The 17,804-nt window shown below is 38.5% G+C and overlaps 1 protein-coding gene across 2 annotated transcripts in view; it reads left to right on the forward strand.

Moving 5' to 3' along the window:
* Nucleotides 1-1,238: 1,238 nt before the first annotated feature.
* STK17A (serine/threonine kinase 17a) overlaps nucleotides 1,239-17,804 on the forward strand; it is a 35,051-nt gene continuing 18,485 nt past the window's right edge. Inside the window, exons 1-2 of one of the 2 annotated variants that reach the window (XM_037003124.2) lie at nucleotides 1,239-1,583; nucleotides 11,062-11,274. In XM_037003124.2, the coding sequence (XP_036859019.1) occupies nucleotides 1,387-1,583; nucleotides 11,062-11,274 (410 nt within the window). In that variant the 5' untranslated portion in view covers nucleotides 1,239-1,386. The remainder of the gene's footprint in view (nucleotides 1,584-11,061; nucleotides 11,275-17,804) is intronic. The other variant, XM_037003123.2, reaches the window with a different exon arrangement.

Below are 17,804 nucleotides of genomic sequence, written 5' to 3' on the forward strand. Positions count from 1 at the left end.
GATCCAACAATTTGCTTCTGGGTGTTTACTCAAAGGAAATGAAAACACTAACTTGAAAAGATACATGCACCCCCACGTTTACTGCAGCATTATTTACAATAGCCACGATATGGACACAACCTAAGTGTTCATGGACAGGTGAATCATATATATATTGCCATCTGTGACAAAATAGATGGGCCAAGAGGGTATTATGCTGCTAAGTGAAATAAGTAAGACAGAGAAGGACAAATACAAAAAAATGGAAACTGATGGGCATTTTCTTGTATTCTCATTTGTCTCATTAAATCTCATTCCTTCATGACTTAGTAAATGCTGTGATCATGAAGTCATCCCTAACGTCCTTACACCATTGGTTTCTTAGTTTCTTTGAAACAAAGCCATTTTTCTTATATGTGGACTCTAAAGAACAAATGAAGAAGCAAAAATCAGAAGCAAACTTACTGATACAGAGAACCAACCGCCTGCAAGGAGGGATCTGGGGGGACAGGTGAAGTAGGTGAAGGGGATTAAGAGGTAAAAACTTCCAGTTATAAATGAAATAAGTCATGAGGAGGTGATGTACAGCATAGGGAATATGGTCAATAATATTATAATAATTTTGTTAGTGACAGATGGTAACTAGGCTTATCATGGTGATCATTTCATAATGTATAAAATATGGGATTATTATTTGTACACTTGAAGCTAATATAATATTGTAGTCAATCATAAATCAATAATTAAAAAAATACTAGATGAGAGCACCTTGAAAGTTAAATATAGGAAGAATGGAGACAGGAAGAATTTCATAGGGCTGGTGTGAGAGCTTAATAATATTTACCTAACTCCTGCCTCCAGAGCTGCCCCCCCGGTGCAAAAAGGAACCAACTGCTGGAGGCACCTCCCACGTGCTGTACGGAGCGGGCACCAGAATATCACCATGCCTCCCCACCGGCCCAAGGGAAAGTGGATCATAAACCTCTGACTTTTCGTATGCCTTTCACTAACAGAAGCTCAGATTTTGGAACTCAGATGCTCAACAGGTGCACAGCTGATGACACAGCTGGCCTAGGCGGGAAGTGTGGAGGGAGCCTCCTGGCCTCCAGGACGCCTGGGCGGGCCCCTAGGCTGCACCTTCCTTCCTTCGACTGCAGAGGGTGCGCACGGGGCACCGGCTGTCGGGGCCCCGCGGGCGTTCAGCGAAGAGGCGGGGCCGGGACCGGGGGCGGGCCGCGGGGCGGGTCCGCAGTTGCGCGACCGGATGCCGCAGTCTGAGCGCGGCGAGGGGAAGAGCCAGAGGCTGGAGGTTTAGAGCTCCCGCACGGAGCTCCAGGAGGCGGGACCGTTACCCGCCTGCAGCTCGGAGCGAGCCGGGGGACCGGAAAGGAGGCGCGCCCGAGCACCATGGTGCCCCCGGAGAAGCCAGGAGGCGGCGGCTCCTCCTCGGCCGCGGCCTCAGGCTCAGGCCGGGGTCTGAGCGCGCCGCGCCGGCCGCCGCTCCCGCCCCCGGCCCGCGGGCTGCTGACGGAGATCCGCGCCGCCGTGCGCCCCGAGCCCTTCCAGGACGGCTACAGCCTGAGCCCGGGCCGGGAGCTGGGCAGGTGAGGCGGGCGGGCGCGCTGGCGGCGGCGCGGGGCCGATAGCGCGCGCTGTGACTTGGCACAAAGTTGGGGGCGGGCGGCAGCTGATCCGCGCCGGAGTCGGCGCGGTGCTCCGCGAGCGTGTGGGGCGAAGCCCCCGAGGGCAGTTACCCAAAGCGAGACCCCCTCCGTTGCAGCGGCCCGCGGTTCTCGCGGTCCCGTAGGGGCAGGGGCGTGCGAGCCGCCCTGCTCGTGGGAGCCCGCGACAGCGAGTCTGCAGGAAAACCCGAGGTTAAGAGTCAGCTTGTTTTTACCTTAAACTGTGGATTCTTCGGTCTCCTGTGGCGGTAATAAAAGATAACATCAGCGTGACAGCTTTCTCTGCACCCGCGCGGTGTGAACTGTCAGCCTTCTGCTGATTTCATTTCGGGTTCTTGGTTTTGTGCTATTTTAGCACTGAAGTGTGTTAAGTCCTGGTACCTTCGGTTCAGTTGGTTTCATTTCCGAGCTCTGTGCCCTTGGCCCTCTTTCCCTTTCTACCCGCTCTGGGCCGGCCCTTGTCTTCTCCTCTCGCCAACTCTTGTAGAGATAGGGTGCCTTACTACTTGGTTTTTTGTTGTTTTATTTTAAATAGTAAGAGGCTAAGGCTGTTTGGACACTTTACGTTTTTGAATGTTGAAGAAAGGTGAGGTAGTGATGGGGGTTTGGGGACGGACTGACTCCCCTTTACCTTGAGAACAGATTGGAGAAGTCGTGAGAAGCGCTGGCTTTGGGTCAGATCTGAGTTCCTGTCCTGGCCATGTGTGCTATGCGTGCCTTTGGGTGGACGCCTTAGGCTCCCCAGCCTCACGCGTCTCACCCATTAAATCAGTGGAAAGACATTGTCTCCCTCATAAGGGTGTCGGGAAGAGTCAGTGCCTGTAAAGCTCATGCCACTGGGCCTGGCACCTAGACTTCAGTAAGTGTCAGCGTTGCAAACATTTGTCATGGTTGCAAAATTGCACCATGTTGTAATTAGGAAAGGCCCTCACCATTATGACAGGCTCTTGGAAAAGGAGGGTCTTGTAACATTGGTTACAAAAAACGTTTAAAATGCACTGCTTTACAGATAATAAGGTAACTTTTAGAAATAGCTCTTTTTTGAAGGGGACCCATGTTAAAAATTTCTTATTTCAAATGTTTACAAAAGGAAAAACATCTTTCAGGAGCAGGGTTTACTTCACTGTGATAGGCCCTAATTACGTGGATTTACACACGCTGTGAAGTATGACAAAAGATGGAGAGAGCTACTGACTCAGCTGGGTATTCGAATTCGTTGAAATTCCAGACATTCTGAAGTAACCCTGATTTCTTGAAGAATGGAAGCTGAGACTTTCTATTATTTGAGTTGTCTGGCTTCATTCCACAAGAGGAAAACTGGTATTATAACACCGAAATGCCTTCCGGTGGCAAGCACTGTCTTGTAGACTTTATAACAAGTGATTTAATCTGAAAAAAATGACTTGTACCACCCACCAGGTGTCGTGATGCTGATTCCTTCAGGAATGTTCCTTTCAGCTTTTGTTTTTAACCTGTTTTATAAAATTCACTTGCCTATAAGGTTTCTGTTTTAAGGTTATGACATTTACATATCTTTTCTTATGTAAATTTCTTTACAAAAGTAATGATTCCTGAAGCACTGAAACCTTGCAATTAGGTAGGTACTTGATACAAGAGCTTAAAACTGAAAGATGAAATTAATGTATTTGTTTTTTTGTGGTTCCCTTTTTCATGGCAGAGTTTAATGCAGTGGTTAGGCACAGGGGCTTTGGAGACAGTCTGTGACCGAACCTTGGCTCTCTGCTTATTGGGCATGTGTATTTGGGTAATTTACCTAACCTTTGATTGCCTCTAGAATTGCTGAGAGAATCAAAACACATCCATAGAATTAAGGCTGTGCTTAACTTAGGGAGAGCACTCAATAAATGTGATTCATTGTGTCACAGTAAATGTAACCAAAAAGCAAAAATACCAAAACCTGCACAACCTCAAAACACACTTCTCTCTGGCAAAAATGATGAAATCTCATTGCAAAAGACACAAGAACTGTTTAGATGTCTCACTTTTTTGTGTTGTTAGCAGTCTTTGTTTGAGGTTCATAAATTTTGTCTGTATGTTATGGTTTTGCCATAATTGAATATGTTTATACATAATCTTTACTGTAGTAAGATAGAAAAATTGTCTTTTTCCAGCTGTTAACTCTTTTTGCATTTCTAATGGAGGTAATTGACCTCATGCTGATACAGAACTTATATAATTACCCATGTTATATTTTAATAATATAATGGGAAAAACATGACCTATTCATTTTATTCTGTTGCCTTTGACCAAGTTGCAAATGTTGAAGAGGTGTGAAGAGCTAACTGTTCAAACACAGAAATTCAGTTTTTTCAGGAGTCACCATTATTTTATCTTACAGAAATATAAAGCTTTCAGTGAAACAGTTGTTTGAAGAGAATTTTTTAAATGGTCAGTTTTGGTTCCACGGTGATGACAGGGTGTGATTGATGTTATTTTAAGAAATGTTCCATTCTTTACGACCCCAGCAGAGTCCATGCAACCCAAATGTGGATAAATACATCATGTAAAATTTTCTTTTATTGCTTGAAGAGTGACTTGTTATCCCTAAGGCCTGCTACCTTTCTTTGAGTCAGGGTATGTGCCAGTGTAAACCATGTTAATGACTGTGAGGCTCAGGAGATAAGATGTTGAGTCCTGAGAATTTTTTCATAATGTTAATTTCCCTGGAGTTTATTGATAGGGTAGAAACAGATGTTTCTAGGAATTTAAAATTATGCTAATTTCACATCAGATCATGTGCCTTACTTGTGTTTTCATTATCTAGGCCTCAGCTTTAATATTTTTGATGTACTTGTACATTTTATATTAAGAAGAGAAGATTTGTAAAGGCAAGAGGACTTTTTTTTTTATCACATACTCATAGTTGAATTTTCCTGTGGGGAAAAAAGATGTCAGTATGAATTCTGTATGGAACAGGTACTTGCTAAATGTGTAGGGCTGTACAGTTTTACCTGTGTGTCACCTGTGTTGTCTCCCTGAATTCCTGTCCCAGTATGTTTGGATGAGCTCATTTCTCGGATGAGAAAAACAAGACAGAGACAGTCTTGTGGGAGAAGACTGAGCTGGAACGTCACCTTTGAAATCACTTCCATTATGCCACCGATTTTTTTCTCAAAGAATTATTTGTAATCTGTCTTATAGCTAAAGCAAATTCCCATAGTTTTTATGTGAGGGCATGTTAATAAATTGCAGATTGTAACAAACTCTACCAAGCTTCAGTGCCATACAGTTGCTCCCCCAGCTGGGCCTTATGGTAGATAGGGATGTCCTGTCTCATTCTCCTCAGAGCAGTTAGAAGGAACAGGAACAAGGAAGGGTTTTTATTAGAGAATAAGAGTGTGTAAGCTGAAGGGGATGGAAGGGTGGGCATCTTCAGGAACTGTGTGTTCTTTGCTTAGATTCATAGCCATAAATAATGGCTTCAGGTTTTGTACCTTTTAACTACTTAAACATTTGTCATAAATTGTAAGGAATAGTTTCTTAAGAAATAGAGACCCTTTTAAAATAATACCCATGTAGAAATTGCCATATTTTAGGACAAATATTATTTAATATTTCTTGGTAGCTGGCTATTAGTCTGAATGATGTTTACAAACAATTTTGGGTAATCTGATATTTGGATGAATAAAAAAATTTGCCTATGTTTGTGTTTCAGCAGCAGGTGTTGCTTAGGAAGTGGCTCTGCTCTAAGGCAGATACCTCATTAAGTCAACTGTTTTAATTTTGAAAAATTGGACCTTATAATGTTAAAATTAAAATCTTAATTTAAAATAAAACTTAAGAATTTAATGAATTTCAGCCTCCTTACAAAAGTATAAGTTACAAGATTGTATAAAATCTGATTATTGTACCAAGTGTATTAGAAACTACTTAGTAGCTTATTGTCTTTGGTTTACCTATTCAAGTAAGGAAGAAGGAACTGGATTTATTGAAGGAATTTATGCATCAGGTAGAGGGTTCAGATTACACCATCTCCACAGATCTTCCATTCTATGATTATTTTTTACAAATTATTGTTATTATCATAGATCTTAAATTATGCCTCAAACAGTAACCAGTAGCTACTGATGACTGATCATTTAGCAAATGCTACACACTTTTGAAATGTAATTTTGTTTAGTCTTTACTACCTGCCCTGCAAGGTAAATGCCATCAACCTCATTTGACAGATGAAGAATCTAACGCTCAGAAAGGTTGAGTAAATTGCCCAAGATTGTAGTTCCTAGCCAGAATTTTAAACTGAGTCTGATACTTAAAACCTTGCCTGTACTTGTCACTCATGCTGATAACTCATCTGATGGCCTCATTGGTTTTTTATACTTAGAGTCAACAGATATTTTGTTTTTGTTTTGCTTTCAGAGGCAAGGAAGACAGAATCTACTCTAGGTCTTGCTTGAGTGAAACTTCTTTACATACATGCTATGTAAATAAAGTACCCCAATGCTAGTAAGCAAATATTGTACTTACATATTAAACACATAAAGCACTTTGCTACACTCTGGAAATTACTCCTAAATGTAAGAAATCAGTCACTATTCCCTTTAGTGGCAAGATAACATGGCACATGGGAAAACCTTATGGGGAAAATAACATTTGTGCTGAGCCTTAAAGAATGGATGGAATTTCAGTAGCAGCTATGAAAGATACTCCACCATTGGCAGTAAATAAGTACAGTGGCAGAGAAAGTCAGTCAAAGAGAGAATGGCAGGTAGTCCAATGTGGCTGAAATACTAACCTCTATGAGGTTAAGTTGCCATAGAATTTTTATTTTACAAAATAACAAAAATAATACATATATTCAGGGTACTGACGCCCTGTTTATGTACCTGACATGTGCAGGATATCATGGAGATACAAAGATGAATGGTAAGTCCTTGGACCTCATAGCCTAGGTAGGGAGACAGTCATAGTGCAGCAAATTATAATATGTCAGACCAATTTAAATAACATAGTACAGGTATGAACAAAGCACTTTATTGTAATCTAGCATGGCACTAGACCTAGAACCTTGGAGATCACTTTCATTTTGCTTTCTCTCTATACCACTCACAGGAGCAGCTACACTTTTTTATCTTTGTCTGAACCTGATAAGCTATTGTCTTTCCACCTTTGTCTGTAACACAACACTAGAACTTACATTTGGAATCCAGTAAAATGAAATTCTTTTTACAGAGAAAGGAATCTCAAACTTGTCCTACCAAACCTAACACATTACCCACTCCGCATTCCCCTGCCAAAGCTGTTGAGTCATCCTTCTCTCAGTTGATGGTACCACATTTACCCAGTACTCATGTTAAAAATCTACAAGTCATCCTCCCTTCCACCTTCCTCTTCTTCCCTCCCTGCAGCTCAGCTGGTCAGAGAGTGCTAATGAATCTTGACCTTGAAAATCTTTTAAATGCATTCTCTCTTCCCAGCCTCCACTTCTGCTACTTTAGTTCACACACATACCTTGAATTATTTTATTGGCTTCCTTAGTGTCTAGTTAATACTTGATGGTATGCTCTTTACCACACTATCAGAAATTTCTTTTTTAAATAACTGTCTTATTTAAAAAATTCTAATAGGTGCCCATTTTTACCCTGAGAGAGCCCAAACTCCTTAGCATGTCACACCTACCTAAAGATGCTCACCCTGCCTTCCAGGTAGGCACTGGTAATGCAAAGATAAATAAAACCCACCCCTATTCTTTTTTGTAAGTTTTTTATTAAGCTGTCATTGATATACAATCTTATGAAGGTTTCACATGAGCAACATTGTGGTTACTACATTCTGCCCTATTACCACGTCTCCACCACATACCCCATTACAGTCACTGTCCATCAGCATAGTAAGATGCTATAGAGTCACTACTTGTCTTCTCTGAAACCCACCCCTATTCTTAAGAAGCTTAGACTAGTGGGTCTAACTCAAGTGTCACTTCCTCTTGTTATAATTGTTTAAGTATCATTCCCTCCCTACCAGGCCGGAATATGTTATCATTAAGTAGTTCTGAAATATATTAATTATTGATGTTCCCCCAAAAAAATGTATAATGAAAACTTGAGTTCTGAGTCTAATGTATAGTAGTGAGCTGTACCTGTTTGTGAAGTGAATGAAGAGCCTAGAAAATTGTAACAACTATATGGTTTAGGAAGAATTTTGGTAAGTCAACAAAGAATTAAGATGCCGCAAACATCTTAGGACTTTTGAATCTCATTGGCCTCCTGTCTATATATAACTGTGGCCCCAAAAGTCAGAGAAACATTTATTTTATGCTTTGTAAAGGCCTCAGTAATCTCAAGTTAAGGGTTGAGATGCTAATCAGTTTTACCATGAAGCTGTAGGAAATCATGCATATTAGAGCCCTTTGGGGTGTGAAATTTAGAGACACTGTGACAGTGTAATTCAGTGTTCACTAGTACTCCACACTTTGAATGCTGAATCTCACCTTTCTGTGTACTGTGTGGCTTTACAGAAAGAACAGTTCCCAGAAATCTCGATGTCCTTCCTACTCCTTGAGGACTCTAAGGGTTCCCCTTCTGTTGCACCAGTCATTTGACAGGCAAGCGGTACATGTTTCCTCAAGCCATTATGATCCGCTATCTTTCTCTCAGCTTCAGAGATATGCAGAATCAGAATGATGGCAGAATTGGCTTCAGCATGCGGTAGTGTAGGGCTTGACAAACAGCTGCTGGCCACCTATTTTTGTAAGGCTCATAAGCTATATAGAATGATTTTTATGTTTTTAAATGGTTGAAAAAATCAAAAGAGTACTATTTAATGATCTGGAAATTACATGAAATTCAACCTCCAGTGTCCATAAAGGCTTTCTGAAACCCATTCATTTATCTGTTGTCTATAGCTGCTTTCACACTACAGCGTCCGACTTTAGTAGTGACAGAGACCATCTGGCCAGCAAAGTTGAAAATACTTTCTGGCACATTGCAGATGTTTGCCGATTCCCAGTATGCAGCATGATATGTGCAAGGAAAAAGTAAGCCTAAAACTGTGGGGAATGCTTCCATAAAAACAAAGGAGACCTCAAGGGCGGTCAGTGGTGTGAGAGGAGAGCCATGGGAAACTTCCTGGTGACCCAGAAAAATGGATCATGCCTGCAGCTGTTGCATTAACTGCAGGTTCTTCCCTCTGGTCTCTGAATGTAGTGATGGCTCTTCCCTAACAAGGGTTTCCAGAATTTGTAGGTTAGTGATGTGTATGAATCCATTTCTCACTTGTCCTTCTATCTAGTCTTCAGAAATATACATTCAGGCCAGATAAGTAGTATATTACTTAGTGCAAGGTACTTTATGGCCTGGAATTTGAGGTGTGGTAACAATAAACATTTGCGTCTTTGATGTGGGAGTACTTTGAGAGCAATTCAACTGAGTCATTTCTAATTTACAGGTGACATGCTGTCAATTATATGTTGGATGTTGTTTAGTTTTTTACCAATTAAACTTTCTCTATTTCTCTTTTGAAACTTCTAACATATAGATTAAAAATATTATAATTTTTATTTCTCAAAAGAATCCAAAGGTCATTAAGAACCTCTTAAAATTTGCTGACGTTAGCCTAGTGATTTTGTGGGGTAAAATAAAAGGAGGTATTAGTCTGTGATGAATATGTTTATGGTTTAATGTCCCCAGTGTCTGCAGAAGTCTTTTCACATTTCTGTGAACAAAAAGGACTTTGAATAAGGGTGCTGTTAGATGGATGTTACCTAATTGAACAGCTGTTGGGCTATGATTAGGGATTTGTCATTTAACATTTTTAATACTGATGGTAATAAATATAGAGGGCATGAAAATTGTACTTGTGGTCAACAGTAGCTAGGAAGGAAGGATTAGTACTCAAAATTACATCAGTAGTCTGCAATGCTGGATCAAAACATTGGAATTTAATAGAGCAAATTAAAGACTTGCATTTAATTTTTTAAAAAATATTTTAAAAATATTATGTAAGGACACTGGCTTGAAAAAATTCAAGAGGGAAAGATCCAGGTAGTTTATTTACCAGTGCAATGTGAAATATGAAAAACCTGTCAAGTTTTTTAAAAGGCAATATAAGGTTGTATTGTGCCAAGATAAACAAAATAGTAACCATGTAACCCTTGGAGCAGATTATACTTGGAGTAGTTGCCTCAGATTTGGTTGGCACATTTGACCAATAGTTCTGATGAGCCGTAACAGTGAGGAGGCCTAAAAGCCTTACGGGGGTGAGGAATGATCGAAAATTGAAGAAGGTAGTGGCCGTTAACAGATCGTGTTAGCTGTTTCCATACCTGAAGAACTTCATGAGGAAGAGAGAGTGGGTCTTTCTGTACTGCTTGGCAAAAGACCCCAACTATAGCCCTTCACTTGAAGTTAGGTTTAGGCTTGTAATGAAAACTTTATTAAAGTAATAAGGTGTTCAGGGTAGAAGAAACTACTTCACAGTCTGAAAGAAGACACTGATATTGGGCATTAGGTCAAAAAACTAAGTTGCCTTTCAACTTAGGGGTTGGGTATTTATGGGTGATGACAGTCACAACTTAATGATTTGTGTGATTAATATTATTTTATTGAACACCAGGAGTGTGGCAAATACATGCTAAGCAACTGATAGGTATTATATAATTTAATTCACACTAAACCCTGTGAAGTAGATTCCCTTTGTGTCCTCTTCTACAGTTAAGGAAAATGAGACTTCAGAAAGTTAAATAAATCACCCAAAGTTATGTATCAAGTGAGTGACAGAGCCATTTGTGGGATTCAAGCCCTTGTCTGTCTAATTCCAGAGCTCATGCCCTTAATATGCTATACCGATTCCCCTTTGTGACTACTTATAGTTTAATAACAAATGGTAGTGTAGTGTATCAAAACAAGGCTTGTTATAGCTATCTTTATAGGAAAACTAGACATTCCCAGTTGACATTGTAGTTAATAGCATATAAATGAGATCCCTAACTTTTATAATTTGTAGTTAATAGCCTATAAATGAGATCCCTAACTTTTATAATTTTGGGAAACAATAGTGTTTTTTTAGAGTAAGTTAGTGACAGTGACATCATTTTAGGCTTTCTGAATTCTGATAGCCAGTTTCTTTTAAAAGGTCAAATGCCTTTTTTAAAAATTTCAGTCGTTTTTATAAATGTGCAAAAAATTAAGTTACTTGTATACATAATTAAAAAATACTGACTTTAGTATTTGGTTATTATCTATTAAGAAGAATGAATTTTGCAGGTTTACAAATTACATTTTACTTGGTTGTAGACATATCCTATTAAATTCCTAAGTAATATTGCTATTTCTGTGATTGAATACGACCTAAGTTTTGCATATCTACTGATGAGAATTAAGAGTTTGTCATCTCTGGAAGTTGTTAAACTTTAACAGTGAATGTTTTTGTTTAATTCTAGGGGGAAATTCGCAGTGGTGAGAAAATGTATAAAGAAAGATTCTGGGAAAGAATTTGCAGCAAAGTTCATGAGAAAAAGAAGAAAAGGCCAAGATTGTCGGATGGAAATAATCCATGAGATTGCTGTACTTGAACTAGCACAGGACAGTCCCTGGGTCATTAATTTACATGAAGTCTATGAGACTCCATCAGAAATGATCTTAGTTTTGGAATAGTGAGTATTGTCTTCCTTAGACTGAGTTTCTCTGATAATCCACACTTTCTTTACAGGATGCCACTCATGAGTGCTAATGCGGCAGAGCCTGGTTCTCTGGAAGTCTGAACATTTTTCAGAACGTTTTAATGTGTTCCTCTTATTAATTTGATATTTTCCAAATGTGCAAGGGTACTGTAGGTTTTTCATTTTCATTTTTTGATGAAATTCTTCTGATAATAGGGTAAAGCACTCTTATTCTTATTAGAGACATTCTTAAGAACTTGGTAAGTAATACCAAGGTAATATTAAAATAAAAGGCATTGTATAATCCCTTACATGTTCATATAGTATGAGTTAATAATCTCCTTTCTTTCAGAAACAATTGTTTGATTCATGCAGTTTTCAATTGGAGTAATTAATTAAGTAGGGACAGCATAGCAAACAGCTTCAGAAAAAGATGGGCAGTGTTTTCTTCTTAAGAAATCCTGTTTTCCTCTCTGCCTCTCCTATCAAAGAAAAAGATTGATAGATTTGAACACATTAAAACTTTTAATACATCAATAAACAAAAAATGAAAAGACAAACTCAAGGAAAAATAGTTCTATGTATTCACCCAAAATGATTAGGAACTTCTTTATAACTGGATCTTACACATATACTCAAAAATATGAACTTCCCAGTTTAAAAAAAAATGGGCAGAGCCTATGAAGAGAAATTCCACACAAACATATGTAAATGGCCTATACATACATGAAAAATATTGATTCTTATAATTATATATTAAAATGTAAGTTGTCAGTTTCTCCTTTTAAGATTGGCAAATTTTATTAAGAAAAGTGAAATTCATGGGTTGAACCATATGCTTGATCTACAGTACAGGTGAGACTGTTGATTGGGGGGCAGTGTGTTGGAGGCAGGTCTGGAGCATGGATTAAAGGCTGGAAAAATATATATACTCTTTAACCCAGCACTTTTACTTATGTATTTTTTTCACAAGGAAATAATCAGGTAGTTGCGCAAAGATATATTACAGAAATGTCCAGTGTAACATTACTTATATAACAAAAAAACAATATAAATGTTTAATATGTAAAGGGTTGTTTAAAGAAGTGATAATGTCCATAAAATGGATTACTATGCAGTCTTTTAAAAAGATAAGCTAGACATAAATATATTGCCGTAGAAGGATACTTTAAAATATTGTTAAAAAGAAAAAACATATTACAAAATAATGTGTGTCTTGTTTTTATTTAAAAGTTTATAGAGGGAAAGGTCTGGATGGCTAAAATAGTAAGTGTCTTATTCAAGAGCACTGGATTCATATACTGATTCCGTAATTTCATTTGCAGGAATGCCTTCTAAAGAAACAGTGAAATGTGGACAGTAAGAAGCATAAAACTCTTTTCCACAATATATTTTTAATTATAATAGTAGAATTAGCCAAAAATGATAGAATGGTTAAGGAATGTAGTATATGTGAATTATCATCTCAGTAAAGTTGTTTTTTAATTGGAAAAAAAAAAGGTTGTTTTAGGAATCTCATAAATAAGCCCCTTGCTTACCTAGGTTTTGGGTTTCCAGTTTGTTTTGGAGAGAATGAGGGCAGAATTGGAAATTCATCTAGAAAAGACCCTCTGAAATATTCTGACCAAGACCTCATCCCCCCATTCTCACGAAATCTGCCCTTCAGCCTTTAATCCTTAACTCCTCTCGGTTCTTCCAGTCTTTCTGCCAACTCCTGACTCTTTTCCTTCTTTTCATTACCTTCTCATATTTAGTAGTTATTTCAACCTATCTCTTACCATCACCTCACATTTCCTTCTTCCTCTGCAACTTGTTTTGCCGGTTTGAAACCCTGGGCGCATGCTGTGTGCCCAGCCTGCTGCTCCTTCATGGGAGGACATGCATCGCCTTTTTATTTTAATTGGAATATAGTTGATACACAATGTTATGTTGGTTTCCGGTGTACAACATGTAATTCGATAAGTACATACATTACTAAATGCTCACCACAGTAAGTGTAGCTATCACCCCTGATACCATACCAAGATATTACAAATTATTGCTTATGTTCTCTGTGCTGTACTTCCATCCCTATGACTAATTTATTTTATAGTTTGAAATCTGTAGCTCTTCATGGCTTTCACCTGTTTCACACATCCCCCTGCCCCCTGACCTGTGAGCGTAGCCTCTGAGCTGGGTGTTACTCGTGTGAGAATTCATCTTCAGCTGTACTCTGGGTTGGTTGGTACATCTTCACCTGCTCTCTCATCTTCTTCTTTTAACACTGCCACCAGGAACCAACTGAAACATTTAGTACACTTACTCTGTCACCTGTTTTCCACCTCTTACCAGATCCCTAGTGTTTTCTCCCCTTTCTGGAGAAAATAAAGGCCATCATCCGCCAGCACCCCTCCATCTTTACTTTCTCACCCACTTCCCGTCTGTCGGAAGGAAGGGAGTCCACTGCTGAACTCGAAGGCTTACAGGCTGGCTTCTGCTCTTCAACTTTGTTTCCCCCTTTTCTAGGGCCTACATTTGTTTTCCTGTCAGTTCTCTAACCTCTTGTAGAGCTTCAGTCCCGGTTCCTACGATAGTTCTTTTCCCTCTGTCTTACAGTATTTCAGTCTTTTCTATCCTAAAATTCCTTTTCAGCTTTGACTCTTTTTAAACTATTGTCCTGCCTTTCTCTTCCCTTTCCTCCTATAGGCCTTAAAGGAATAGTCTAAATTTACAGCTTTCCCCACCTCTGAATCAGTTTTGTTCTACTTCATTGATGTGTTCATCTGTTCATGTGCCAGTACGCCAATTACTTTTCAATCTAATGCCATCTGCTCTTCTAAAACTTTCATGAGATCATCAGCCTGTTTGCCAAAATCAATCTCCTCATGTTAGTATTCATTCTGGGTCCTACTGTCTTTAAACACGTGATATTACACCTTTTTTGAAATTATGTTCTTCCTTGATTTTTATGGCCCTATTTTTTTTAAATTTCTCTCAGATACTCTACCTTTCTTATATATAAATATCAGCACTCTCCAGAGTTCATGTTACTCTTGTCACACACTTACGTTCTGCACATATACCCTGGGTGGTAACAGTCTGTTTTTGTGGCCTCCTCTGTTGTTTACCTGCTGATTGTTTCCCAGTCTTTGTCCCCAACCTCAGATCTTCTCCTAGGCTCCAGCTGCCTACTGCATTTCTCTGCACATCGTTATCAATTCAGGATCAGTATGTGTGGATGCCTGCATTGCCTTTCTAATGCCTGTTTTCCTTTTGTTCCCCATTTCCAGTCGTATCCCCATTTAGTTCATTGCCTAAGCTGGAAACTGAATCTATCCTTCATTTCTTTATCTCCTTTAACGCTCCTGTGTAATGAATTACCAAGTCTTCCACTTGAGGGTCTCCCCTGTTGGTCCTTTTTCCTTCCTGCTTGCTGTTTCCTGTCTGTGTTGGGTTCTCATTGTCTATCCCATGGACTCTCACAATAGCCTCTTAGCTGATGACCTTGGCTTTCATTCTAGGGCATCTCTCAGGCTGTTGTTAGGTAACTAAAACTAAAACTAAGTGTGGTGATCCTATTCTCTTGATTAGAAACATTTGGAGGTTTCTGTTGTTTCAGTGATCACAAGTCAGTATGACTTGGCCAAAAACTTTTGTGTTCTACTTTTTGTTTGAAGGAGAAGTCTTAGAAATATACTTTGGACATTGAGGTACCAAAGTTCTTGGCCACATCAGTAAATTGTTATGTTGAAAACAGGCAGGTTTATGATCACTGGATTAGTTACTCATACAATTAAGCACCTGCCACATACACTAGATGCTAATAGGTGCTGGTAATATAAAAGCGAAAAGAGCAGAGCTCCTAACTTTCAAGTGCTAGAAGTATAGTGGAGGAGATATAAATGATTGCAGCAATTTTGGTGTTTTACTGGAAATTCTTGTAAGGTGCAGTGGTAACATAGATGAGGTAGTCATAATGTTAAGAATTTACTATGTTCCAGGCACTGTGCTAAGTATTACTATGTTCCAGGCACTGTGCTAAGTGTTTCAGGGAGCATTATGTACATTATTTATATGCTTTATATGCATTATTTATAAATTTTATTAAAATTTTTTCTAACTTTATTGAGATATAATTGACATAAAACATTTTGTAAATTTAAGGTATACAACATGCTGATTTGATACACTTATAGACTGCAAAATGATTACCATAGCTTTAACTACCCTATATCAGGTCACATAATTACCATTTCTTTTTGTGATGAGAACATTTAAGATTTACTCTCTTAGCAACTTTCAAGTTGATAATATAGTATTACTAACTACAGTCAATCCATATGCTGTGATTATATTAGATCCTGAGAACTTACTCATCTTATAACTAGAAGTTTGTACTCTGCCCAACATCTCCCCATTTCCACCCCACACTCCTGTCAGCCACTGGTAACCACCATGCGGGTCTGTATGAGTTTGGTGTTTTTAGAGTCCATGTATAAGTGATAGCATACAGAATTTATCTTTCTCTATCTGACTTAATTCAGTTAGCATAATGCCTTCAAGGTCCACCATGTTGTTGAAAACAGCAGAACATTCTTTCTTGTGGCTTATTAATATTCCATTATATATGTGCCACATCTTTTTTGTCCGTTCATCTACTGACAGACACTTAGGTTGTTTCTTTATCTTGGCTATTACGAATAAAGCTTCAGTGAACATGGCGGTACATATACCTCTGACACACACACACAGAAGTAGGATTGCTGGATCACACGGCATTTCTATTTTTAATTTTTTGAGAAACTGTCTTCTGTTTTCCATGGTGGCTGTACCAATTTACATTCCCATCAGTAGTACATGAGGGTTCCCTTTTCTCCACATCCTTGTCAACAATTGTCTATTGTCTTTTTGCTGGTAGCCACCCTAGCAGATGTAAGATGATATTTCATTGTGTTTTAGTTTGCATTTCCCTTATGATTAGTGATGTTGAGCACCTTTTCATGTCCCTTTTGGCCATCTGTATGTCTTCTTTGGAAAAATTCAGTTCCTCTGCCCATTTTTTAATTGGATTGTTGTAATATTTTTTCTTTTTTGCTATTGAGTTACGTAAGTTCTTTATCTGTTTTGAATATGATTTGCAAATATTTTCCCCCTTTTCATTTTGTTAATGATTTCCTTTGTTGCATAGAAGCTTTTCAATTTGATATAATCCCACTTGCTTATTTTTACATTTGTTATCAAATCCAAAAAAATTACCAGGACTGATACCAAGGAGGGGACTGTCTGTGTTTTCTTCTAGGAGTTTAATGGTTTCAGGTCTTACATTCAAGTGTTTAATCTATTTTGAGTTGACTTTTGTGTGTGACGTATGGTAGGGGATCCAGTTTCATTCTTTGGCCTGTGGCTATTCAGTTTTTCAGACAACATATTGAAGAGAAAATCCAATCCCCATTGTATATTTTAATTCTTTTTGCAGTAAGTTAATTGATGATATATATGTGGTTTTATTTCCAGCCTATTTTGCTTCATTGATCTATGTCTTTTTTCAATGTCAATACCATATACTGTTTTGGTTATATAGCTTTGTATATTACAAAATTAGGAAGTGTAATGCCCCTAGATTAGTTCTTTCTCAAGATTGCTTTGACTTTTCAGGGTCTTTTATAGTTCTATACAAACTTAAGGATTGCTTTTTCTTTGTGAAAAATAACATTGGAATTTTGAAAGGAATTGCATTGAATCTGTAGATCACTTTGGACATTGTAACAACATTAATTCTTCCAATCCATGAGCACAGAATATCTTTCCATTTATTTATGTCTTCTTCAATTTCTTTCATCAGTGTCTTTATAGTTGTCAGTGTACAGATCTTTTACTTTCTTGGTTAAATTTATTCGTAAGTGTTTTATTGTTTTTGATACTATTGAAAATGAGATTATTTTCTTAATTTCTTTTTCTGATAGTTCATTGTTGGTGTATGGAAACACACTTATTTTGGTATGTTGATTGTATATCCTGCAACTTTACTGAAGTCATCTGTTTATAAATTTAGAACAAGATATGCATGAGAAAAGAAATCTCAGAGATGCAATCAGCCTAAAGTCAAAACAACCTAAGGTCACAGTGCAAGTAGCAGAGCCAAGGTGCAGTCCAGGGGTGTGTGATTCCAAAGCTGTCAGCCCTGTGTTGTGCTGCTTTGCTCTAGTGGAGAAGGAGCACTTTGGGAGCAGACATTTTACATTATATGCTAGCCCTTCTGTGCCTTACTCAGGATTTTTCACATTGTTTTGACCTCATCCCATGCTTGACTGTCTGACTTCTATTTCACCTTATCTCCAGCTAGTCATTCTTCAACCTTAACCTGCATTGTAGGCATGAAGTTTTTTCAGCATTGTATTGTCGTTTGTCTTGCACTGTTTATGACAAGACCTCTGTGTTAATTCCTGGCTTCCCTATAAATGTGTCTTTATAATTTTTCTCTTTCAGCAGTTTGAGCATAATGTGCCTTGGTTGTCTTTGTGTTAGTCCTGTTTAGAGTTCATTGA

Source organism: Manis javanica, chromosome 6 (genome assembly GCF_040802235.1).
Source record: "Manis javanica isolate MJ-LG chromosome 6, MJ_LKY, whole genome shotgun sequence".
NCBI classification, from domain to species: Eukaryota; Metazoa; Chordata; class Mammalia; order Pholidota; family Manidae; genus Manis; species Manis javanica.